A 26,830-nucleotide genomic window follows, 5' to 3' on the forward strand; every position below is an offset into this window, starting at 1 on the left:
AAGTGGGGGAGATGGGCGACACCCGGAGGGGGTGGAGACAAGCACAAGGACAGGTGAAACAGATCAGGGCGTGACAATATTACATCGACTAACCTGTGCCCCCGCACATTGACTCAGGACCGGTACCCCCTGTACGTATATAGCCTCCTTATTGTTCTTTTATTGTGTTACTTTTTATTTAGTAAATATTTTATTAACTATATTTCTTGAACTGCATTGTTGGTTAAGGGCTTGTAAGTAAGAATTTCACGGTAAGGTCTACCTGTTGTATTCGGAGCATGTGACAAATATCATTTGATTTGATTTATTATCACTGTATCCTGCTCCACTTGTTACGTCTTCCATTTAATCGAACAACAAACATTCACTGCAACATTTCAAGCACAGTAGTATTTTTCTCCAAAAAGTGTTGTTTGCCCATGAAATCTATTGGTGGTTGGATTCATACAAAATTGAAACACTGATCTATTCTAGCAACCCTCCAGCCTGAATTTTAATTAAACTGTCTTTAGTGACCGGTCTTGATTGAGAAGCCAAGGGCCAAACTCTTCAATATGCTTCCAATGTTTCTCTGTGAGGGAATCAGAGTATTTGGCATTGTGATATCTGGACTGAGGACGACACCAGAGACCAACCATGGGAGCCAAGCTGGACTGCATCTATCTGTGTAAATCATGTGTAAACATTGCTGGATTGATGCTGAGGGAAAAAACACTCTGTGCCAATGAGTATAGTCTGTGAACATGTCTCACAGAAATGGGTTTTATACATTTGTGCTTGCTCCATTGTGCTTGCCCACGCACTCAAGGACACACGCATTGAGCAAAAACAATCGCAACATTTTAAATAGATGGGATTATCCAAGGCGAGTTCCAAATACACGGATACGAATATGAGTGAAGTCAAACCAAATTCACAATTTGTTCTGTAAAATGGCCACTGACTCCTCCTGCACTGACATAGGGAGTTATCTTAGCTCAGGATTGCCTGTGATTGCAGTGTTTAGTGTGGCTTACAGAGGTCGCTGCCCCAATCTCCCCATTCTTAGTGCATAATAGGTACTTCTCCAGGCCCGGCCTGCCCTCTGTCTGGTCTGCCATGCCTTGTGCCTGGCTTCACTCCCCAGGCTCTGAGAGTATCCAATTTCCCCTGGCTGGGAGGGACTCTCTGCCTCAGAGCCCCACAGCCACAGCAGCACTATTGCTTCGCCCCATCTGTGAAGTGTCTTTGGGTTACATTTAATCGCCTCACGGATCCCTTACTTTTTAACCCTGCCACCCTCACCAGAATCACACGGACACATCCCACCACAGCACACCTGCTGACATGGGATACCTGAAGAGTCATCTTTCATCAAGGAGGATGCATGCACCTGCTGCTTAGTTTACGTGTCACGGCCGGGGCCATATGTGAGTGTATTTGAAGCAGAAAGGCAGCATTCGGAACTTGTACACACCTCATCAGTGGTTTCCTCAAATGGAACAATCGTGTGAGAGTTGTAAAGACAATAAAAAATGACAACAGGACGGAGAGGGGGTAAACAAAAACAATGATGCATCAATCGGGACCCGGGTTTAATAGTTTGGATCGTCACTTAGCTGTGTCTCTGTCTGTCTGTCTGTGCCGGTAGAGGTGATAGGCCACTGGAGACAGGAGACAGCTTGCAGCTCTCGGTTTCACCTCATTTTCATAATCATAAGGCATTCTGGAGCTGCAGCTGTGCCAATATTGTGCGATGGGTCACATCAGGGGAAAACATGATTCTATTACTCTGTAAGTGTCCAGGCATAGTCTCCTTCTGGCAGACACAGGATGGGATGGGCCTCTAAAAGGGAGGCTGGAGAATTACAAAAAATTGGATCAAATTTAGAAATATGGACCCAATTCCATTTCCCTCTTCACTCTGTCTGTACGTTTCAGCATACGGCTACACAGATAACAAACGACTGTCATAAAAAATGTTACAGAAAAAGGATTGCATTGAGGGCAGCAAATGAAACTGGAAGTTAGATATACCGTATATTTGAAATTAATTTTAAATGTAGTCCAAAGATTATATAAAATGTATTATTTTGTGTCCGCCTCCCATACAAAACCGTTCATGGACAGCTGTTGAAGCATTCAGACTGACTTGTCTGCTACCAAAGAGCATTCGCCCTGGTTCGGCCACTCGTCCAACATACGAGTCCTAAACCCAGAACCAAATCGAGCAGCTGTCTGTGTGTGAAGTTGTCCTTCAACTCAGCATAACAGTTTCAGCAGCAACACCACTACGTTAATATTTAATCACACATGACCTTGAGGTTAGTCCCATTATGGTCTATTCATTAGATTTGACCGATGTCAAATACAACCCGACACCCCCTATTCACCGCCAAAGCAAACCATAATGAAAGCAAATAGAGAAAATACAGCAAATACTAGGAAAGAATCAACTTTTTTTTTCAGTCTGTTTTCAGTATTTGCCTTCCTCATGTCTAAAGTGCTTTATGTCTCTACTACTTTGTTCTTTTCAAAATAATCAGGGACATCTAAAAAACGGTATGCCATTTAGGGTCAAATACGACTTTGGAAAATAATTTACTTGTCATGTCATCTAAAGTCACAGGTTGAGTGCTGCACTCAAGCGTTCGTAGACAGCACACCATGCACCATTAGTGGTTGGACTACCGTACACCCTGAAAGGCCTTGAATCATCTCTGTAGATATATTTTTCACATTTGGCACCTTTTATCTCACAAAACAGCATATGGAACAGAGGAGCTAAATTTGAGTTAATAGACATATAACATCAAACACATAATCTGTACACACATCCGCTATAATACTCTACATAAAAATGTCAAATAAATGTAATCCTTAAGAGTCTACTGAAGAACCCAATCGTCAATCTAAGTCACGTCATAAAAATATCCCCATCAAAATCCGTCAGTTTAAGCTAGAGATGTCAGGTTTTTTGCATGGACCGCTTCTCAATCCACCGCATCCGCGTATTTGTCGGCCTTCCGCACCTGTCAGACCACGAGACCCGAACATTGGTCTTCTCACAAAAACATCTGTAGCGTCCGAACGGTTTGGTCTACAAACTGTTGAACACTCTACAGTATGGAAAGGGGAGACTCTCACGAACACAATTGTGTTTTTCTCTACGACTCGTCTGAAATCAGTAAAGTTTATGTGCCAACTTCTGTCTGGAGGTAAAGCACAGTAATAAGCTTCGTACAACTAACCAGTAACCTAGATACGTAGGACCATATCACATAGTGCTGGCAATACCCTCTGCAAAGACAGACAGCACAAGAAAGATGTTTCCAATATAGCAACAAATTGGAAATAGAGTAGGGAAGAATACTGAAGTTTATACCTGGGCTATCAACACATTGATTCATTTCAGCTGGACTGACATGGCAGGGCACAGCTTTACAGACTCCTGGGGGACTTAGAGAACATGTATGCAGAAAATTGGAAATCAATACAGGTTTCTCACTAGCAAAAGCAGTGCTATTTTAGCTACAGGAGTGAGAGCATGCTACTAGAGTTCCTAGAGTCATGGTCGTCCGTATTGGCGCCATGACGATATGGCCAGGGCGATGCCTCTCTATTGACACGGAAAATAGTACTACGGTGTCACAGGCTACTTGGATGCTCCAAATGCAGTACAAACATATGTGTTTTGTCTGGCAACATGCTATGCTATGTAGAAAAGGAAATTCAGTGTTTAATTAAAATATCCTTTTTGGAGCTCCCTCAAGGAAAACAGGCAAGAAGTTGAAGCAACCATCTCCAAGCAAATAGACGTTCTGATAAGGTGACTTCTGTAAATAGACTGAGATCTTTTCTGGAAGACTGGCATCTGTGCCACCTGGGTTAGGAAGGTACCGGGCCAGTTTTGGTGTAGGCCTCTGTGTTCCCCTCAGGGTGAAAATCTTTCAGTTTGAGGCCCTGTCAGAATGGGATGTCTAGTGCATACTAAACACACCCTGTCATTCTGAGTGAAAACTCCAAAGGACAAAGAGCGAAATAAAAATGTCAAGCTGGAGGGTCACAGAAAACATGACAGCAAATACTCTCTTTAGCACAGAGCTTCACTCTCACATGATGATTAATAAATGGGTTCTTTGACCCCTCAGAAACATTTGGATATTCAGACAGGATGACATTTTACTATCCTGCACATTATCATGACATAGATCGATGACATTAAATCTCTGTTGAAATGCTTCGGTATCAACGCGGTATTCTAACATCACTTCATTGTCCTTAAAGGGTGCATTTCTGGCAACAACTTCAATCAAGAACATTCAAAAGGCCTTGTAACAACAGTTAATGTAATGATGTCTGCTGTGTGTACAGCTTTTCTCAACTATAACAGCTATCAGACGTCCTCAAAAATGTAATCCACTGCTATACAAAAACTAATTGTTTGTTTTATCACATCAGACTGGTTTGTTTCTACCCCCTTGCTAATAAGAGTATGACTTATCCCACTGCGGTCTGCAGGATGTCAGTTTAGCTTTTATTTTCCTGAGCACAGCCTGGCTGATAAACAGTGGTGATTTGGTGAGTGTTTGACAGTTTGCTTATTTCCCTTCTGCTCAGAGGGCTCTCATCAGCTAATTTCAACATGGCAGGCAGTGGAAGTTAAACTAAGTGTTTGGGGAAATGTCATTTTTAATTAAATCCCAGGTCCTTTCAGATAAGCAGTTAGGCATTAATTTCACCTAGGGCGTGAAGTTGTATAGAGCCAGAGTAGCATGACGTATGTCTATCAAGACTAATGATATGCATAAACTCTGTACACCCCCTCCCTCTGGTATGACAAAGAACTCCTAATGATATGTCTGTCATGTTTCTAAAAACATTCTGACAGTGTATTACGCATATCATTAGTTATGAATAGCGTACATGCCAATAGATAAAATATATACACTCCCCATACTTATTTATTTAAACTTTTAATTTGGCTCTACACTCCAGCATTTGGGATGTGAGATCAAATGTTGTATATAAGGCAACAGTACAGAACCTTTTGAAGGTATTTTCATACATACCTGTTTCCCTGTTTAGAAATGAATGCACTTTATGTACGGTGCCTAGAAAAATTATCCACACCCCTTGACATTTTCCACATTTCTATGTGTTACAGCCTAAATTTGAAATGGTTTACATTTAGATTTTTTTGTCACTAGCCTACACAAAATACCACAAAGTCGAAGTGAAATTATATCTTAGATTTTCTTACAAACTAATTTAAAAAAGAAATATCTTGAGTCAATAAGTATTCAAACCAGTTCGTTCATATGACAAGCCTAAAAAAGTTCAGGAGTAAAAATGTGCTTAACAAGTCAAATAATGTGTTGCATAGACCCCCTTTGTGTGTAATAACAGTGTTTCGCAGGATTTCCTATGACTGCAGCCCACACATAAAATAATTTCTAAGGTCCCTTGGTCAAGCAGTGAATTTCAGACAGTTTCAACCACAATAACTAGGGAGGTTTTACAATGCCTTACAATGAAGGGCACTTATTGGTAGATTAAGGGGGGGGGGGGGGGGGGGGTATATCCTATTGAGCATGGTGAATTACACTTTGGATGGTTTATCAACACCCAGTCACTACAAAGATACAGGTAATCCTGTTGCGCTGGGTGGAACAGGGGAACCAAGAGCAGACTCCAACGAGGAGACTGGGATGAAGAAACCAAGGTATTTATTGAACCCCAGGGGGGAGATGGAGTGCAGGTCAGGGGAAGATAGGGCAGGTTGCTGGAAACCAGGAGCGGAGGCTGAAGCGAGAGGGGTTGAGACAGGGTAAGCATGTCCGGAGGGGAATCCAAGAGGGTAGTAGAGTGGGGAATCCAGGACAGAGGAGCAGGATGACAAGATGTGGCACAGGAGACAGGGACCAGAGACAGAGTGGGCAGAACTGTAGTGGAGAGGAAAACAGCATCAGTCAAGGAAACCAGGCACAGCAGGATCTGAATAGTAACAAATGGCTAGACCATGGACAGAGACTACGATCCGGCAGCGTGGAAGTGGCAGGGCTGAGTATTTGTAGAGGTCTTGATTATGGAACAGGTTGCAGCTGGTGGGGATCTGCTCTGACTCCAGCACACCTGTCTCCGCCCACACAATCACACACACACAGAGAGAGGGAGAGGGAGAGAGAAAGAGTACTGGGGGAGCGGCAGGTCAATGAACTAAAATAAAACTGCGAAGAATATAGCAAAGAAACAAACTATATTTCCTGAATACAAAGTGTTATGTTTGGTGCAAATCCAACACAACAAATCACTGAGTACCGCTCTTCATATTTTCAAGCATGGTGGTGGCTGCCTTATGTTATGGGTTGCATGTCATTGGCAAGGACTATAGAGTTTTTTTTAGAACAAAAAGAAACAGAATAGAGTAAAGCACAGGCAAAATCCAACAGACACTGGGAGACAAATTCACCTTTCAGATGGGCAATAACCTAAAACACAAGGACTGGAGTTTATTACCAATATGACATTGAATGTTCCTGAGTGGTCTAGTTACAGTTTTGACTTAAATCGGTTAGAAAATCTATGGCAAGGCTTGAAAATGTCTGTCTAGCAATGATCAACAACCAACTTAACAGAGTTTGAATATTTTTTTAAGAATAACTTGCAAATATTGTACAATCCAGGTGTGCAAAGCTCTTAGAGACTTACCCAGGAAGACTCACAGGTGTAATGGCTGCCAATGGTGATTCTAACATGTATTGACTCAGGGGGTTTAATACTTTTTATTTTTTTTATTTTACCTTTATTTAACTAGGCAAGTCAGTTAAGAACAAATTCTAATTTACAATTTAACATGGACCACGCTGGGTCAACTGTGCTCCACCCTATCGGACTCCCAATCACGGCTGGATGTGATACAGCCTGGATTCGAATCAGGCACTGTAGTGACACCTCTTGCACCGAGAGCAGTGCCTTAGACCACTGTACTACTCGGATGTATTAGTGTTTAATTGTTCATACATTTTGTACAAATGTTAGAATTTTCTTCTAATTTGACATTACAGAGTATATTGTGTAGATCGTTGACACAAAAACATCAATTAAACCATTTTAATCCCACTTTGCAACACAACAAAATGTGGGTGTGAATACTTTCTGAAGGCACTATATCCATTTGAAGGTGTATTTATAAGTATTTTGTCAAATTCACTTACACTACCAGTCAAAAGTTTTAGAACACATCAAGGGTTTTTCTTTATTTTTACTATTTTCTACATTGTATAATAATAGTAAAGACACATATGGAATCATGTAGTAACCAAAAAAGTGTTAAACAAAACAAAATATATTGTATATTTGAGATTCTTCAAAAAGCCACCCTTCGCCTTGATGACAGCTCTGCACACTCTTGACATTCTCTCAACCAGCGTCATGAGGTCATGAGGAATGCATTTCAATTAACAGGTGTGCCTTGTTAAAAGTTAATTTGTGGAATTAATTTCCTTCTTAATGCATTTGAGCCAATCACTTGTGTTGTGACAAGGTAGGGGGTATAGATATTTGGCAAAAGACCAAGTCCATAATATAGCAAGAAAAGCTCAAATAAGCAAAGAGAAACGACAGTCCACCATTACTTTAAGAGATGAAGGTCAGTCAATTCGGAACATTTCAATAACTTTGAAAGTTTCTTCAAGTGCAGTCGCAAAAACCATCAAGTACTGTGATGAAACTGGCTCTCATGAGGACCGCCACAGGAAGGAAAACCCAGAGTTACCTCTGCTGCAGAGAATAAGTTCATTAGAGTTACCAGCCTCAGAAATTGCAGCCCAAATATATGCATCACAGAGTTCAAGTAAAAGACACATCTCAACATCAACTGTTCAGAGGAGACTGCGTGAATCAGGCCTTCATGGTGAAATTGCTGCAAATAAAAACCACTACTAAAGGACACCAATAATAAGAATAGACTTGCTTGGTCCAAGAAACATGAGCAACGGACATTAGACCAGTTGGTCCTTTGGTCTGGAGTCCAAAATGTGAGTTTTTTGGTTCCAACTGCCGTGTCTTTGAGAGACTAGGTGTGGATGAACGGATTATCTCTGTGTGTATATTTCCCACTGTAAAGCATGGAGGAGGAGGTGATATGGTGTGGGGGTGCTTTGCTGATGACACTGTCATCACACTTAACCAGCATAGCTACCACAGCATTCTGCAGAAATACGCCATCCATTCTAGTTTGGGCTTAGTGGCAGCATCATATGTTTTTCAACAGGATAATGACCCAACACACCTCCAGGCTATGTAAGGGCTATTTTACCAAGAAGGAGAGTGATGGAGTGATGCATCAGATGACCTGGCCTCCACAATCCCCCGACCTCAACCAAATTGAGATGGTTTGGTATGAGTTAGACCGCAGAATGAAGGAAAAGCAGCCAACAATTGCGCAGCATATGTGGGAACTCCTTCAAGACTGTTGGAATAGCATTCCAGGTGAAGCTGGTTGAGAGAATGCCAAGAGTGTGCAAAGCTGTCATCTAGACAAAGGGTGGCTATTTGAAGAATCTCAAATATAAAGTATATTTTGATTTGTTTAATTCTTTTTTTGGTTACTATATGATTCCATATGTGTTATTTCATAGTTATTTCTCATGTAGAAAATAGCAAAAATAAAGAAAACCCCTTGAATGGGTAGGTGTTCTAAAACTTTTGACCTGTAGTGTATATTATAGTGTATTTAATGTTTTTACATTTTTTAAGTTTACGCATGAAAATCTCCCCCCCACCCCTATTTTCTTCCACCTTTCCTGTTATGATGAGAGGTTGGCATGTTTTGGGATCATGATCTTTGTGCATCTGCAACTTTGTCACTCATTATTATTCATTCATGATTATCCGTAATCATGGTAGCATTCACATTCTATTCTTATTTAAAATAAAAGTGAATCCAAAATGACACAATAGGCCTACATTGTTTACCATTCATATTGGGCTCAACATAATCTGAAACACAACCAAAAGATACTGCAAATGCATCCAAAAGTTTGTAGTCACAAGCTTGATGTAGTCATTGCATGCTAGGGATATGAGACCAAATCCGATACTTTGACTGAATGTAATACACTATAAGCAAATGTGTCCAAATACATAAGATACATAAATATATGCTAGATACATGCTAGATACATAAAGTGCATTAATTTATAAATGGTACAACAGATAGCCTATAGGAAAACACCCTCAAATAATAGCCAACAAGGCCAAGGCAAGCTTATGTCTGTTGTATTGAACACTCCGTTTGCCAAATGATGATGACTTCTTAATGGTAATGCATAAATTTAAAGCCACTATTAAATACAAAACGGTTGTACCACTATCTCTTAAAATGCTCTCGTCTTTAATAAACACAAAAAAGCATGACGCTGCATGAAACGAAACACGTTTTTTGTTCGACTATTTCCGCCTTATTCGACTATTTCCGCCACGGTCTCCAGTCCCTCCATTTTGTTTTCTGTTGTTGGCAAGAGAACATTTCAGAAAACTGAGTTGTTTAGAAGGATTTTCTGGCAATGGACGGGTATGTAAAATCGGCCTTCTACGAAGCTTGTGTTTTTCTTGAATGAATGCTTCATGCGCGGCAATATATCTTTGATTAAAAGTAAGGTAGCTAACGTCAGATTCTAGCTAGGTTTTTTTTTTTAGCTAGCTAGCGTTACCTTAGCTTGGTTAGCTACTGGTAGCTGCTAATTAACTCCTGGCTGACCCATGTCAGTGAACTGGGAGAGACCGATGGCAAGTTAGCGTTACCTATTTAGCTAACGATAGCTACGTAAACAAAGTATATTTTGTTTCCGAAACTGTTTAGTAGCCTGCTAATGTTAGCTAACTTACGTTAGGTAGTACATAGCTGAATAATACATTGCACAGTCCAACGTTAGCTACCTAGCTCTGGATAGTATTCCATGCGAGGGTGTGTCGTCCTCGCTTGTGCGTTGATCATTCATTGAATCCTTTGTTGATCGGAAATCTGGCTAATGTTAGCTGGCTATCAACTCAAAGTAGAAGTCGTCAACACCATTTAACGTTACCTAAAAATAAATCCTGGTTAACTTGAATTGCCATGCATGTTTCCCTTTTTATATGTGGTCAGATAATCAACGTGTATATGTTATAACTATGTGCTTGTGGAAAGAAACGTTTGGTTTTCTTTTTGTAGGTAGCCATGGCACTAGCCAGCTAAGTTGCGCATCTTACCATGGGTAACGTTAGCTATCTGGCTAGTGTTAGCTAACTTCCTATGCAAGCTGGAATCTACTTGAACGTTAGCTTACTAACGTTAGCTTGTTGGGTGACTGTGCTGCACAGAAAGTATCTGCAAATAACCTTACTGTTACTAGGTGACATTAGCTGGCTAGCTACCGTCTCCATCCCGCGAGTTAACTAACTAGCCAGTTGAACTGTAGCTGGCTAGATAAGCAGCATGCTCTGTATGGTGGAAAGATTATGCTTAGCTAATCAGTATGTTCCCTCTCTTTTTCAGTATTGGAGATGTTGCAGTTGGCGTAAAGGTAAGCCTCAGTCCAGTGCCCTCTCTAGGGCAAAGGTTATAGATGCTTCGAAACATCTAAAATTCTCTCTCATTTACTATGGCAATGCAAAACTCATTTTTCTTGACCAGCTTAGTTGTTACATTATGCTAACTACATCCCGAATAACACCTTGGTCAAGGTTTGCCTCCATCCAGTTTTAGACCCCTATGTTACACGTTGTGGGCAGATGCCTTACACGGGGGACACAACTCAAATTTGCAACCCGACCATTTACTACAATTAATACAAACTAAAGTGCTTTGTGTACATGGCACAGCTTTTCAAGTCAGAATCTGCACACAGAATCCTAAATGTAGCCTCCTACTGTTGAGAGAGCATGTGGTATTGGATGAGGCTACATTTGGAAGAAAGATGAGGCTACATTTCAAATTGTAATTTCTAGCTTTTATGATATTAGAACAACCGTAATTAGATAGGACCAACTTATGTCCATTCTGTTTAGTGAGAAATGTGTTCTTTTATAAATGCATCCTGATCCTGTACCCTCCTAACACAGTTTGTCCAACAACCGCAGTTCCGTTTGGTGCAAAACTAAGTTAACTCTTCTGCTAAAGGAATGACTCTTAAAAACAAGCAGTCCTTTGATAGTATTATTGGGCTTTGCCTCTGTGTTTTTCATCAATATTTAATGTCCAAAAGAAACTTTGCTTTGAGAAACATTCCCTGCCCTGGTGTGAGTTAGGTCTAGTTGTCACATTTTAAGTCAAAGACAACTTTATTATCTGGAATGTATTTGTGGACTCTGGCCCTACGGGAGCACTCCATATCTAATTTATCACATCTATAAAACATGTTGGCGATAAAGAACATTTCGTTCAAATTCACTCGCAGACAAAAGAGAAAAAGACTAAGACCCGGGCCTATTCTATAGTTGGGTCTGTAATGGCTCCAGGCCTCGCTGTCCCATCTGTCAGTTTTAGCGGTGCTCAGAGTACGTCAGCCAGCAACTGCAGCCCAGCGGACAGAGGACAGCGCCGAGCCTTCAGGGAGCGCTGGGGAGCTCCAGATGAAATGACATGTCTGATATCTTGAGACTCCATGAGATTAAACCGACCGACACTAGAAAAAAAACTAAATGAGGGGCGATTCTTGGTGTTATGTCCTCCCTCCGTTTCCTCAAACTGTCCAGGGAGAGACTTATTTCATTGTGGTCTTTCAGGGGCTCTGCTCACTGCAAATGGAAGGTCTCTTCTTGGAGAGCCATGCCTTTATTTCACTTTCACTCTTTCTCGCTCTTTGTTTCCTTTCTTTCTTTCTCCAGAGAGGATCAGATGAGCTGCTGTCAAGCAGTCTCTACAACAGTGGCTCTGACATGAGCAGTATCAGTGGTAAGTTGGTGTGGTCCTAATTTTTCTTTTTCCTCTTTGCCATCCCTCTCTTAATGGAATTTGCATACGTCATTTGATCGGCGTCCACCGGCATTAAAAGAAATGAAAGGATTAATGAATGTTTGAAAGTTGAACGGCTGTATTAGTGGATGTCTTCCTCACGGGAGGTGTTTCAGTATCTGATAAACCTAGTGCGCCCCTGTAGGTGGGCACACGCATGCTTGCATGTGATTGGAATAGAGATGCTGCCTGCTGTGCATTTCAATAGGCTATATCTCTTCAGAGCATTGCTGTAATGCCTTAAAGAGAAAATATAGTAGCCTGAGAAAGCTACTGTATTGCTCCCTTTGTTTTTAATTTTCTTTTCCGCAGGTCCAAATCCATATCTTGAAATCCTCAACATCGAGTAAAATTGTCACATGCAATACAACAGGTAGACCTTAACGTGAAATGCTTACTTTACAAGTCTTTAACCAGCAATGCAGTTCAAGAAATTGAGTTAATTAAAACGTTTTTTTAAATCACATCAAGAAAATTACATAATAACAGGCGGTAACGGGGGTACTGGTATCAGGGGATACTGGTACAGAGTCAATGTGCGGGGGTACAGGTTAGTCGAGGTCATTTGTAAAGTGACTAGGCATAGATAATAAACAGCGAGTAGCAGCAGTGAAGGGGGGGGGGGTCGTCAATGTAAATACTTTGTTTGGCCATGTTATTTATTGTTCAGCAGTCTTATGGCTTGGGGGTAGAAGCTGTTAAGGGGCCTTTTGGTCCTAGACTTGGCGATCCGGTACCGCTTGCCGTATGACTTGGGTGACTGGAGTCTTTGACAATTTTTTGGGGCCTTCCTCTGACACCGCCTAGTGTATATAGGTCCTGGATGTCAGGAAGCGTGGCCCCAGTGAAGTGCTGTACGCACAGCCCTCTGTAGCGCCTTGCGGTCAGATGCCGAGCGGTTGCCATACCAGGCGGTGATGCAACCGGTCAGGATGCTCTCGACAGTGCCGCTGTAGAACTTTTTGAGTATCTGGGGACCCATGCCCAATCATTTAAGTCTGCTGAGGGGGAAAAAGGTGTTGTCGTGCCCCCTTCACGGCTGTCTTGGTGTGTTTGGACCATGATAGTTTGTTGGTGGTGTGGACACCAAGGAACATGAAACTCTCAATCTGTTCCTCTTCAGCCCCGCCCATGTTAATGGGGGCCTGTTCGGCCCACCTTTTCCTATAGTCCACGGTCAGCTCCTTTGTCTTGCTCACATTGAGGGAGAGGTTGTTGTCCTGGCACCACACTACCAGGTCTCTGACCTCCTCCCTATAGGCTGTCTCATAGTTGTCGGTCATCAGGCCTATCACTGTTGTGTTGTCAGCAAACTTAATGATGGTGTGTGAGTCTTGGCCACGCAGTTGTTGGTAAACAGGGAGTACATGAGAGGACCAAGCACGCATCCCTGAGGGGTCCCAGTGTTGAGGATCAGCGTGGCAGGCGTGTTGTTGCCTACCCTTACCACCCGGGGACGGCCTGCCAGGAAGTCCAGGATTCAGTTGCAGAGGGAGGTGTTTAGTCCCAGGGTTCTTAGCTTAGTGATGAGCTTTATGGGCTTTGTGGTGTTGATGCAGAAACGCTGAGTCAATGAACAGCATTCTCACATGGGTGTTCCTTTTGTCCAGGTGGGAAAGGCAGTGTCGAGTGCGATTGAAACTGAGTCATCTGTTGGGGCGGTATTTGAATTGGAGTGCGTCTAGGGTTTCCATTATGATGGTGTTGATGTGAGCCATGACTACCGACGTGAGTGCTACAGGCGGTAATCATTTAGGCAGGTTACCTTCGCTTTCTTAGGCCCAGGGTTTATGGTGGTCTGTCTGTAATACCTGAAAATGTCAGTGAAGACACTTGCCAGTTGGGCCGCGCATGCTTTGAGTATACGTCCTGGTAATCGGTCTGGCCCTGCGGCTTTGTGAACGTTGACCAGTTTAAAGGGCTTGCTCACATCGAATATGGGGAGCGTGATCACACAGCTGCCTGGAACAGCTGGTGCTCTCGTGCATGCTTCAGTGTTACTTGCCTCCAAGCGAGCATAAAGGGCATTTAGCTCGTCTGGTAGGCTCACTTCACTTGGCAGCTCGCGGCTGGGTTTCCCTTTCTAGTACGTAATATTGACGAGTGTCAGCCGGTGTAGTAGGATTCAATCTTAGTCCTGTATTGACGCTATGCCTGTTTAAGGGTTTGTCTGAGAGCATAGCGGAATTTCGTATACGCGTCCGGATTAGTGTCCCGCTCCTTGAAAACAGTAGCTCTAGCCTTTGGCTCGGTGTGGATGTTGCCTGTATCCATGGCTTCTGGTTGGGAAATGTACGTACGTCACTGTGGGGACGACGTTGTTGTCAAACACTTTTTGATGAAGCTGATGCCTGAGGTGGTATACTCCTCAATGCCATTGGAGGAATCCCGGAACATATTCCAGTCTGTGCTAGCAAAACATTCCTGTAGTGTCCGCGTCATCTCATCACTTCCATGTTGAGCGAGTCATTGGTACTTCCTGCTTTAGTTTTTTCTTGTAAGCCGGAATCAGGAGGATTTAATTATGGTCAGATTTGCCAAATGGAGAGCCTTTACGTGTCTGTGTGTGTGGAGTAAAGGTCGTCCAGAGTTATATATATTTTTTTCCCCTTTCCTTTGGTTGCACGTGTGACATGCAGGTAGAAATGAGGTAAAGTGGTGGTGGTATTCTACCTTAGTCGAGCAATAACTCAAGGCTTCTTTAATATTAGACACGAACCAGCAGTTATTGTCAAATAGACACAGACCCCTGACCCTTGTCTTACTAGACGTAGCTGCTCTGTCCTGCCGATGCACAGAGGAGCTAGCCAGCTTTGTGTTATCCGTGTCGTCGTTCAGCCACATCTCTTTGAAACATAAGATATTACCGTTTTTAATGTCTAATTGGTAGTATAGTCTCATTCGTAATTTGTTTTCCAATGATTGCACTTTGGCCAATAATTTGGACTGTAGTAGTGGTTTACTTACTCGTCTGCAAATTCTTACAAGGCCCCCACCCAACCTCTGTCTTTTCTTCTATAGTTGTAATAATCACTACAGACCCTGGTTCGATTCCAGGCTATATCACAACCACAATCATTGTGCGCCTTAAGTTGTTTGTGTGCGTTCTGGCGGGCAGATTGAGAGCAGAGCAGGAGACCAATTTACATTGTGACGGATAGAATAAAATATGACTTTTATTGTCTATCTAGATGGTACGTCCAACGGGAGTGACAGTAAAAAACTGAGAGTGGAAGACAGGATGGAGGCTCCTCCTTCTCGTGTGTTGCACATCAGAAAACTGCCCAACGAAACTTCAGAAACGGAGGTCATTGCCCTGGGGTTACCTTTCGGGAAGGTCACCAATATCCTGACTCTGAAGGGAAAAAACCAGGTGAGTGGGCCCAGAACAATTCTGCAGCCATTTTAGATTTTGTTCCCTGCCGTGTCCTGCCAAATGTCTATTTTTCGGTGAGTGGTCAGTGGGAGATGTTTGGCTCTTGCCCCTTAGATTCCTTTCTTGTGCGACCTCTTTGTCTGAGTGATTCCTAATTGCCTGTGTTTTAATCCATTGGTATTCCATCTCAAACTTGCCATTAGGATTTGAAAACATTGGCTGTGTTTTTCTGAAATGAATGTCATGGTCACATTGATGTTTTCATAGTGAATTGTTAAGTTTCCTTGCTTTGTGTCCCTGTATAGTGTCTTACAATACAGAAATGATAAAGTTTAGATTAATTTTATATAACTATAATTTCTGTATCATAAGACTCCATAGAATGACATTGGGTATCTATCCCAACAGAACTCTAATTTCTCTTTTTGTCCATTGGTCCTCAGGCTTTCTTGGAGCTGGGGACAGAGGAAGCGGCAATTACTATGGTCAACTACTACTCTACTGTGACACCGCATGTTCGTAATGTCCCCGTATTCATCCAGTACTCCAACCACAAAGAACTCAAAACGGACGCCGGAAACCAGCGGGCCCAGGCGGTCCTGCAGGCGGTGTCAGCGGTCCAAGGAGGCGGTACCCCTACATCGGGTTCAGATCTGGCTCTAACAGCTGCATCCAGCCCTGTGCTCAGAATAATCATTGACAACATGTTCTACCCTGTCACTCTGGATGTGCTGCAGCAGGTACCCTCACAACTTCACATTTTTGTGTCGGAGAGCAGGTTTATGAATGCAATATACATTTTCTTGTGGGTATGCTCCATTTTTTTTTGTACATTGTACATTTTTTTCGTCTGCCCTAATCTCGTTGTGGAAATTAGGGAGTTTTTAGGGTTTTAAAAAAAAAAGTAAAATGTTATTTTTTTAATGGTGGTTTAATATGTCTGATAGTCAAACATCAGCTATGTTGTTGACGTATTTTAAACACATTTCCTGTTTTTTCCATCTGTTAGATCTTCTCAAAGTTCGGCACGGTCATGAAGATAATCACATTCACTAAGAACAATCAGTTCCAGGCCCTGCTGCAGTTCAACGACCCATCTACCGCACAGCAAGCCAAAATTGTGAGTAGTCCTAGAGATGATAATAAATACATGGGTATGATAGAGCGTTTTTCTAAGAACCACAGAGTAAGAGCGACTGTGATACCTCGTGCAGACCTCTCATAGCACCTCAAGAGTTCATAATGACGTTTTAGTAATTCGACATGCGCTCTTATCCAGAACGACTTACTTTAGTGAGTGTATACATTTTCGTACTGGTCCCCTGTGGGAATCAAACCCCCAACCCTGGTGTTGTAAGCGCCATGCACTACCAACTGGGCCACAAGGGACCGTGAAATTAACTGAGTTGTACAATTTCATTACTCGTTGGTGTATTTGTACACTTCTCTCGCTGTTTCTATTGTGAGAGCACTGCTGAGTAAGGTTTCCACGTGCAAATAAACCTGAAACTTGTTTCCATTCTTACTCAGGCCCTGGATGGTCAGAACATCTACAACTCGTGCTGTACGCTCCGCATCGATTACTCCAAGCTGGTCAACCTGAATGTCAAGTACAACAACGACAAGAGCCGTGACTACACCCGGCCAGAGCTCCCCGCCGGGGATGGACAGCCTGCCATGGACCCCAACATGGCTGCTGCCTTTCAAGGCAAGGACTCCAACTCTCTGCTTGGTAAGATCCCAGGTAGATCCCTCTCTTTTCCTTTCTCTTTCCTCTTAATGTCTTCTTTTGGGGCTCTTGGGGTTGGGAGGTGTTGGATGCTCAACACTGGTTTAGGGACTAGCTCTGCTTTCTGTATCTCTGGTGCTGTGGGGTCTATTTGTCTATCTCTGCTCATGTCTGTCAATTTCATCCTTCTCCTATGTCCAGTAGGGTGGGGCAGTATCCAAATGTTCTGTATACGCTATTGCCGGAATTGCACAAAAGGGGTGCTGTTTAATTTTTAGCACAAAACAATTTAGGCAACAGGGATCTTGATCCGGTAGGGGATTGAATGTCTATGCTGTACCGAAGCTTGATCTTGATATTTATCCACTTAGCTAGCAAGTTAGCAAACCAAATGCATAGCCTGAGACCTGAGCTGGATGTCATTTATTTGACACATTTTCTATTTCTTAGTTAGAATAAAAAGAAGTGTATTTAACTAGGCAAGTCAGTCCTTTAGACCGCTGTGCCACTCGGGAGCCCACAGTGGCATTATAAGCAGTGGTATAGCTAGCATTGTAAATCAAACATTTACATTTTCGAACTGATCCCCCATGGGAAATGAACCCGCAACCCTGGCATGGCAAGCGACATGCTCTACCAACTGAGTTACACATCTGGGACGCCTGTATTTCGAAAAATGTACGGAATATTGCCCACGCCTAATGTCCAGTGTCAGGTGGAATCACTCTTGCTGTGCCTGTCTGCCAGGGAAAGTACATTTTGTTTTACCACAACCGGGGTTCTGGGTGGGTGGGGTTTGCACATCATAGACCATTCCATTGGTCCTAAAGTGAAATCTCCACCCACACTGGGCCCTGGGTGAGCCAAATGCGCCCTCGGGGTCTTGTTGGGTCTAAGTCCTGATCCCTCTAACCCAGTTATCTCCAAAGGTCGGCCGCGAACTAACAGTAGCTCGCAGCCCACCTATGAGTAGCTTGCCATGCAATTCACATGTTCCCACCGCAAACTGTCGTAAACTAATCAGACACCTCAAGCTCCCAGCTACTATCTAATCAACGCATCATTGACATTATCCCACCATAGTTAGTGTTAGCCACTATTGGCTTAAAAAGCTTAAGCTATCTGTAATATTGCCCGTCTGTGTGGTGCGTGAAGCCAGTTGATGTGATACCTGTCTTGTGGGTTGACAGAATTTTTTCCCTCAATCTCCTCAATTAACCGTTAACTGCAAAGCAGGCTTACCTGGCAGCAGTATATCATGAGTAAGTATATCATTTGTATCCATAACTTTGTTATTTGCAAACTTTGCCATGAAATGGGCAGCGGCAATGCGGAACCATCACTATGCATGCACGTCGGGCACATTCCTCACTCGCTAGATACGTAATTAAAGGACCAGATGCGCTATTAAAGGGAAATTGCACAAAAAATACAGTACCAGTCAAGTTTGGACATCTACTCAGCATATGTGGGAACTCCTTCGAGGCCTTGGAAAGCTGGTTGAGAGAATGCCACGAGCGTGCAAAGCTGTCAAGGCAAATGGTGGCTACTTTGAAGAATCTCAAATATTAAATCTATTTTGATTTAACACTTTTTTTTTTTTTTGGTTACATGATTCCATATGTGTTATTTCATAGTTCTGATGTCTTCACTATTATTATACAATGTAGAAAATAGTCAAAATAATGAAAAACCCTTGAATGAGTATGTTTGTCCAAACTTTTGACTGGTACTGTTTTCTTCCAGACCCTGAGAAAACATTTCCTGGTGTGATTTAACAGTTGACATGGACGCAGAACATTCAATTTCGTTGTTTCTCTAGGAACAATTTTAATTTTGAGAGTGAAAAACAAATCTAAGACCAAGACACAACTGGGAACATAATTTGGGAGGATATGAAATATTTCTTGAAAAAATCCGATTTTACGGGGCCCCCCTTTTGAGTTGTTTATGGACCATTATTTGACCAGCTATATTGACAGAACGGTGCGCTACTTTCTCTGGTACTCTAAGGACAGCAGGGACCCCTGCTCTAACCTCTGACCTCTCTCCAGGTGCGCTGAGCCCGCTGAATGCTGCAGCGGCGGCGGCGGCTGCTGCAGGGAGGGTGGCTCTGTCTGGTCACTCTGGCTCCAGCGGCGTGCTCCTGGCCTCCAACCTCAATGAAGAGGTCAGTACTGTTCTACCTACCTTCCCATCCAGACATGGACCTAACCCCTCTCACATGCCTAACACACATGCTCTGGTTTCTATTGTTCTCTTTCCCTCTTTCTCTCTCGCTCTCTCTGCCTCTCCATGATGTCCAAGTCTGCCAGTGCAGACTGAGCCCCTCTCGCTCTCTTCAAAGATGGGGGGGGGGGGGACGACGACTAGTTTTCTCTAAGCTTTCCTCTCTGGCTCATATGAAAGATCATATGATGACTTTGTATTGTCTGAATCACTCTCACTGCTCTTCTCTCCTTTCTCATTTTGCCATACTGAAAAAACGTAACCATCTCTTTCCTCTCTGCTCTCATCTCCTAACTTGATCTCTCTGTCTGCCTGTCTTGTATGAAATCTCTATGGAGAGGACCTTATATTTCAGATACTATGACTCTGTTATTACTTCCCACACTCTCAACATGTACAGTACCAGTCAAAAGTTTGGATTTTTTTTTTTTTTTTTTTACTGTTTTCTACATTGTAGAATAATAGTGAAGACATAAACTATGAAATGACACGTATGGAATCATGTAGTAACTAAAGTGTTAAACAAACCACCCTTTGCCTTGATGACAGCTCTGCACACTCGTGGCATTCTCTCAACCAGCTTAATGAGGAATGCTTTTCCAGCAGTATTGGAGTTCCCGCATACGCTGAGCACTTGTTGGCTGCTTTTCCTTCACTCTGTGGTCCAACTCATCTCAAACAATCCAATTGGGATGAGGTTGGGTGATTGTGGAGGCCAGGTCATCTGATGCAGCACCCCATCACTCTCCCCTGTCAAATAGCTCTTACACAGCCTCGAGGTGTGTGTTGGGTCATTGTCCTGTTGAAAAACAAATGATTGTCCCACTAAGCGCAAACCAGATGGAATGTGAATTGCTGCAGAATGCTGTGGTCGCCATGCTGGTTAAGTGTGCCTTGAATTCTAAATAAAGCATCCTCACACCATCACACCACCTCCTCCATGCTTCACGATGGGAACTACATGCGGAGAGCATCCGTTCACATCCTCTGCGTCTCCCAAAAACACGGTGGTTAGAACAAAATATCTCAAATTTGGACCAATTTCTACCCGTCTAATGTCCATTGCATGTGTTTCTTGGCCCAAGCAAATCTCTTTTTATTGGTGTCCTTTGGTAGTGGTTTCTTTGCAGCAATTCGACCATGAAGGCTTGATTCACTCACTCCTCCGAACAGTTGATGTTGAGATGTGTCTGTTACTTGAACTCTGAAGCAAGTCCTCATGAGAGCCAGTTTCATCATAGTGCTTGATGGTTTTTGCGACTGCACTTTTAAAAGTCTTGAATTTTTTTCGATTTGGCTGACCATGTCTTAAAGTCAAGAGACTGTTTTTCTTTGCTAATTTTTACCAAATACTTCTATCTTCTCAATCTTCTCTATACCACCCCTACTTTGTTACAACACAAGTGATTGGCTCAAACGCATTAAGAAGGAAGAAATTCCACAAATTAACTGGCACGCCTGTTAATTGAAATGCTTTCCAGTTGACTACCGCATGACGCTGGTTGAGAGAATGCCAAGGGTGGCTACTTTGAAAAATATTAAATATATTTAGTTTTTCTTTTAACACTTCTTTTTGGTTTGCTATTATTCTACAATGGAGAACATAGGAAAACCCTTTGAGTTGCTATGTCCAGACTTTTGACTGGTACTGGTCTGTGGGCCCAAACATGATCGTTGAATGCCATAACTCAGGTGGTTTTATGTCTTGTCTCAACATTTGAGTGCATGGTCTTTGGACAAATTTGATTCACTTCATACCCTTTAACACATTTCAGTTAATCTCCTTGGCCCCGTTTTAAAAAAGCTATCCATCTGGATTTTGCCTGTCGGATAGGATTAAATGCATAGAAATAGAACAGACCAATTATTGACTTGAATGGGAACTTCCGTTCTATTTAATCCTATCCGGATAGATACCTTTTTGAAAAACTGGGCCCTGAACTTCAAGCTTTAGCCTACTGCATGTCCTTTTGTTTCTTCATTGCGAGGCTATTACTCCTATGATTATGATTTGACATTGAATGTACCTTGCCCATGTTTGTCCAGGGGGTGATTACATTTGGCACAATTTATTTGCTTGTTTAGTTCTAAGTACATGAACCGGCCATTTTCTGACCAAACTCCTGCATTTCCAGTGTACTGACCTGTGTTTATTTTTGTCCCCCTCCCTCACTTTGTTTTAATATTTGCATTTGCTCCTCCCTCCCACTTCTCTCTCTCCCCCCCACCCCCCCATCTATTCCCCTTGCTTCATCCATCACTGTAACCCCACTGTTCATGATTGGTGCTTGAACAAAACCAACCCGTTCCCCTGGACCAACCGTATTCCCAAATTAACTGAACCATACTCCATGACCACCTTCACCATTCTACGGGAAACCACCCTCCTCCGTTATGGATGATCTGTCCATCTCCGCTACGCTCTCTACCTCCGCTCCGACTCTTCTACCTCTCTACCTGTCTTCCGCTGCTTGCTCTTCTCTCCTTCTAAAGATGGTTACGCCCCAAAGTCTGTTTACTCTCTTCGGTATGTTATTGTTAGCTCTCTACCACTCGCTTTTGTTGTTGCTTATTTCTGTTAAGAGACATTTTATTTTATTTCCTTACACTGTAACTGGTTTGGATTGTAGTTTTTAGGAATAGGTTATTCTGCCACATTGGTTTGGTTATCTCAATCTCTCGTTTCGGCTATTGAAATTGATCCATCCATAGATTTGTTCAAATGCATGCTAAATTGATTTGGCATGTACTGTAGTTTGATTGGCTAAACATCTCACAGAGCTTGTTAACTTCTCTATTTGAGGGTTTCCTCTGTCTGACCTTTACAGACACACGCCTCCATTTAATTCTGATGAATGATCTCAAGCCTACTGTCTCTATCTAGCCTCTTTCTCTCTCTGTCTTGCCTTAACCTTCCCTCTATCTCCAGCGCTAACTGTTTTCCTCACTGTCTCCTCTTCCTCCTCGCCCTCCTCTCGTCTGCTCATGGCTTTAACACAGGGGTCTATGGGGACACCCAGAGGGTGAAGATTCTTTACAATAAGAAGGACAGTGCTCTGATACAGATGGCCGATGCCAGTCAGGCCCAGCTAGGTAAGATTCTCCTCCATTTCCCCAACTGTCAACTCCCATGTTAACCGGCTGACTTAAAAGGATTTTAAATATTATTCAGTTTCCCATGTTCTCAAGTGGCAAATAAGAATATTTGTTTTATTTTCTTGATGTAACCTGGATAAATAAATGTTAAATGAACTAAAATTGGATAGGATAAACATCCTCACAAGGGCATTTGTTTTTTCGGGAACATTACAGCTGGATAAAACAAACCATACACACTTAATACAAATCCAATCTGCTTCCAGCGATGAGTCACCTGAACGGTCAGAAGATGTATGGGAAGGTCATCAGGGTGGCTCTGTCCAAGCACACCTCAGTGCAGCTGCCCAGGGATGGACTGGATGACCAGGGCCTTACCAAGGACTTCACCAACTCCCCCCTGCACCGCTTCAAGAAGCCCGGCTCCAAGAACTTTCAGAACATCTTCCCTCCCTCCACCACCCTTCACCTCTCCAACATCCCGTAAGTCTATGTCATGGCCCCTAGACTAGACACTCAGCAGATCCTGTGTCTGTCAGTGTAGCCCCTGATCCAAGGTCAGTTTTGCGGTTTCTCACTCAACGGTATTTGGGGAGGGTAATCTGATCCCAGGTCTGTGCTGACTAAGGGAAACGTCTATACCTGGAAAGAAAGTAAAGGGAACCCTATGGTCTGGGTTGGCTGTCTTTTGTTGGAATGCTAAGTTCACTTGTTTCGACAGAACGGACGTAACTGAAGAAGACCTGAGACTACTGTTCTCCAATGCCGGGGGCACTGTGAACGCATTCAAGTTTTTCCAGTAAGTATTTTATTTTTCTTTACCGCTATAATAATGTAACTGCGCTACAGTTCTTGATTTGGTTGTGAATTCATTTCTTTAGCTCTGTGGCTAGCTCCAGGGTGCTACACTGACTGACCCTGTGTAACTCAAATATGTGCATGTTTGTGTGGGCTTTTTGAGATCAGAGAATAATATAAATTCTGATGTAACAGTGGGACAAATAAACCATCTTGTCTTCTTCCCAGGGATCACAAAATGGCGCTGCTCCAGATGTCGACGGTGGAAGAGGCCATCCAGGGTCTGATCGACCTCCACAACTACAACATGGGTGACAACCACCACCTGAGAGTGTCCTTCTCCAAATCCTCCATCTAAACCAGCATAATGATCCTCCACAATATCCATCGCTTTCTGTTTCCAAATGGCCTTTGGCTGCCGTTCGTTTATCCGGTTCACTCTTTCCAGACGGGGGGGGACCACATTTTGACCTCATTGTAGTTCTTTCTATTTTTGTCTTTCTACGTGTTATCAGTCATTCCTTCAGAGAACCAGAAACTAAAATGTGTATTAAAAAAAAAAAAATTGTTGTACTTGTATGTTTTTGAGGGTGTTTTACCCCCTTCACCTGACCCCTGTGTAAGTCCCATATTCCATTTGTATGATAGGCAAACCATTTTCTTTTTCCATCTTCTTATGAAGGGTGGATGAATGGACTTTGGTGTCTCTTTATGATTAGTTATATAAGATATGTGCCTTACCTGACAATATCAACTCTTTTTACATTTAAATATTTACACGAATCCCTGCAGTCAGATTTTGAGGCACATTCATTTTGATGTGTAAGATTAGTTCAAAACATGATTTCTGTTCTCCCATGTGTCTGTGCAGTTTGAACTGCCGCCACCCCAAAAAACGTCCCCTTTTTTGTTGTAGGTGTTGAGTTTGTGCTAGATTTTATTTTGTTAAAGTCACTAGTTGTGGAGTGGGGAACCATATGAGATTGAAGTTGAATCAGACTTTTTACATCTGTTTTTTTTGTGCTAACTTGGACCACCATGCTTGAGTTTCCATCTGTATGATTATTTTAACTGTTTGATTCCACAGGTCATCCATTTACTAAAATAGTCCATGTTGCTGTTCTTTAGGTGTTAGGTTTTTTTGGGGGGGGGTGTACATGGGTAGAAGTTGAGTGGTTTCCTAAGCATGTACTGCCTGGTCTAGTTATTGGAATTAAAAGTTGGTAGTACTTTATTCATTTGAACTGTACTTCATAACTGTCATTGTCCTACAGGTGATGAAACGAATGTCATGGCGATTATTATGAAGTACAGTTCAAATAAAGTGTTACGAAATCTGCTGTTGCATGCGTTTTAGAAGAGTATCTGTAGTGACGTCAACGTGTTGCAGTTTACTGATGAGGGTTGGGACCAAAGTGTATGTGCCTTTTTTGTTTTTAGTTTTAATTTACATCTCATCGCCAAGGAAAGGAACAATATTTTAGTGAACCGCTGATATATTTTGTATATCTGAACAAATAAGATACACGACCTGATTCAGAATCAACAACCTTCATTCCTTCTATGGTTATTTTAAGCTGATCTACATGTAATACCCACAATAGTTTGAAGAATCCCACAACCTCAACTTCCTAGAAAACGAGATTGTTTTTCAAGATAAGTCATGTATATTTTCTATCAGTTACATTTTTACAGCTCTAGAAATGTAATATTCAGATATAGTTTGGAAGCGGCACAATTAAAATAATTTTCTAACAAATTGGGATATTTGGTCTGACTTAGTTGTTTTGAGATATTTTTTTCTCCACTTTTTATCTTCTCTCTTGTGTGTACTTTACTTTACCTGTGTAGCATGCTCAATAAACTCTTCTGTAGCTCTGTATACACCTCTTCTGTCTCTGTCTACAGCTTGCTCATCTTTCTTCTCCGGTCTCACCTCACTAGGTTTCTGATATCAGGTATATTCTGTCCCAGGGTGGGAAAGGAAAGGCACCAAAACAAGTGGGTAATTCAATTATCTGAACAAAATAAATGAACAATTTGAAGTTTGCTTCTGGCAGATTAAACCCTCTGGTTATGAACTTGTTCGGTCTCCTCTTCCTGAAGATCGAATACACTAAACAGTCTCTGGGACACACTTCTTAAAATCCATATATAGTCTTCTCTTTCTGCTCTATAAGGGCATCTGTCACTAAATGCTCATAACCACTGGAATCCGCTGCATATCGCACTAATCCAATGCCACCATTTTATCTAGACCAACTAACATACTGTGTGTGGGTATACTGTGTCAGTTACTACCATCTGGAGTAATCTGGGTAATATCATTCCATTCTGAGGCCATAGGGGGGGAAAGCATGTCTAACATCCATTGACCAATAACTCATGTTTCTGGTCATTAAATGTTTTAATGTCTAGTCTATGGCAGTCTGTTTATTATAGTCTCAACGCATTTCTGTACTTGACCAGTGGCTGCTGTATTTGCAGTGCCGTTATTGAGTCAGTTCATCGGCATGGGCTGTACAATGATGGACGCCCTGTCTGTGACTGTCTGATGAAGACGATTCTCCAGCCCCGCTCTGGAGTTGAAACGCGGGGCCGGTGTGATTCATCATGGCCTAGTCCTAGATTGACTACCACCATACCGGTACTCCCAGTCCACGCTGCTGTTATTTTGCACACTTAAATGAAAGCGCTTGTGTTCTCCATCTACCTTTATAAACACAAAATACATGATAAATCAGCAGGCGGACGACCCAGACCGAATCAATAGCTCGTCTAGCCCCAATGCATCACGAGACATCTGTATCCACTCTCCATCACCCAGTCAACAAGATGGGCGCTGTTCTATTTTTTCCCCTCTCTGAGCAGTGTGGCTAAGAAGTTCTTGTTGGAGTTGAATATAGTGTTACTCTGTCCTGTGCAAGTTCCAGTAATGTCAAAATGTTTCTGTTGTCAGTGAAGCTCAAATTTGTGTAATTTTGTAATATTTTATACCGCAACCATTTAGTAATCCAAAGTTTGTGGGTTCAAGTCGCACCAGGGACAATTGTAGAATGTTAGATAACCCTTTTCCTAACCTTATCCTACCTCTCCTAACCTTTCTCGTTTAGTTCTAACATTTTAGTAAATTCTCTGTAACCTTTGTCGTTAGTTCTCCTACCATTTTACATTCTTCTAACCTTTGTGGTCAGTTCTCCTAACCAGCAACATGGAACGAGCAGCCTGGTCTCAGAGAAAGACGTATAACCCTAAAGTCCTCGAAGACGTATGATAAATAACATTATCCAATTCATATGATATTGTACCAACGAGTAAGACATATGTTACTATACTCTTCCAAATCATGTGATATTGTACGAACACTATTGCTTTCATAATGTAATGTGAGAGCAAGTCATTTCCCACAAGTCATTTCCCACTGGGCACAAACTGGTTGAATCAACGTTGTTTCAATATAATTTGTCAGCGTATTGTGACGTGGAAAATACAGTGTCATCATGGTAAATTACAACATAGACAAACTTGTCTGAAACATGTTGAATTTGTACCTTTAAAACATCAGATATTCAATGTTACAGTGCCTTCAGAAAGTATTCACAACCTTTGCCTTTTTTGCAGCCTG

General features: G+C 42.3%; 1 protein-coding gene across 4 annotated transcripts; it reads left to right on the forward strand.

Annotated features, from left to right (window-relative positions):
- The first annotated feature begins 9,325 nt into the window (after positions 1-9,325).
- Positions 9,326-25,087, forward strand: ptbp2a (polypyrimidine tract binding protein 2a). Of its 4 annotated transcripts, none has more exons than XM_021620521.3 (13): positions 9,326-9,556; positions 10,520-10,547; positions 11,851-11,917; positions 15,169-15,350; positions 15,797-16,093; positions 16,363-16,473; positions 16,884-17,085; positions 19,137-19,252; positions 21,805-21,838; positions 22,312-22,404; positions 22,674-22,890; positions 23,129-23,206; positions 23,434-25,087. In XM_021620521.3, the coding sequence occupies exons 1-13, from the start codon at positions 9,549-9,551 to the stop codon at positions 23,561-23,563; spliced, it is 1,563 nt and encodes a 520-aa protein (XP_021476196.1). In that variant the 5' UTR covers positions 9,326-9,548; the 3' UTR covers positions 23,564-25,087. The 4 variants fall into 4 exon arrangements, 2 of the variants coding, with proteins under 2 accessions (XP_021476196.1, XP_021476195.1); XM_021620520.3 differs by having other exon boundaries at positions 9,444-9,556; positions 16,884-17,097; XR_016484423.1 differs by lacking the exon at positions 21,805-21,838 and having other exon boundaries at positions 9,444-9,556; positions 16,884-17,097.
- Positions 25,088-26,830: the final 1,743 nt, after the last annotated feature.

Source organism: Oncorhynchus mykiss, chromosome 11, assembly GCF_057628025.1.
Source record: "Oncorhynchus mykiss isolate SJ-2025 chromosome 11, ASM5762802v1, whole genome shotgun sequence".
Taxonomy (NCBI): Eukaryota; Metazoa; Chordata; class Actinopteri; order Salmoniformes; family Salmonidae; genus Oncorhynchus; species Oncorhynchus mykiss.

Excerpts from the sequence above, each read along its gene's own strand:
- ptbp2a (XM_021620520.3), top strand. Across the intron at positions 11,918-15,168 it reads TGACATGAGCAGTATCAGTG|ATGGTACGTCCAACGGGAGT; the intron begins GTAAGTTGGTGT and ends TTGTCTATCTAG. Across the intron at positions 16,474-16,883 it reads CCGCACAGCAAGCCAAAATT|GCCCTGGATGGTCAGAACAT; the intron begins GTGAGTAGTCCT and ends ATTCTTACTCAG.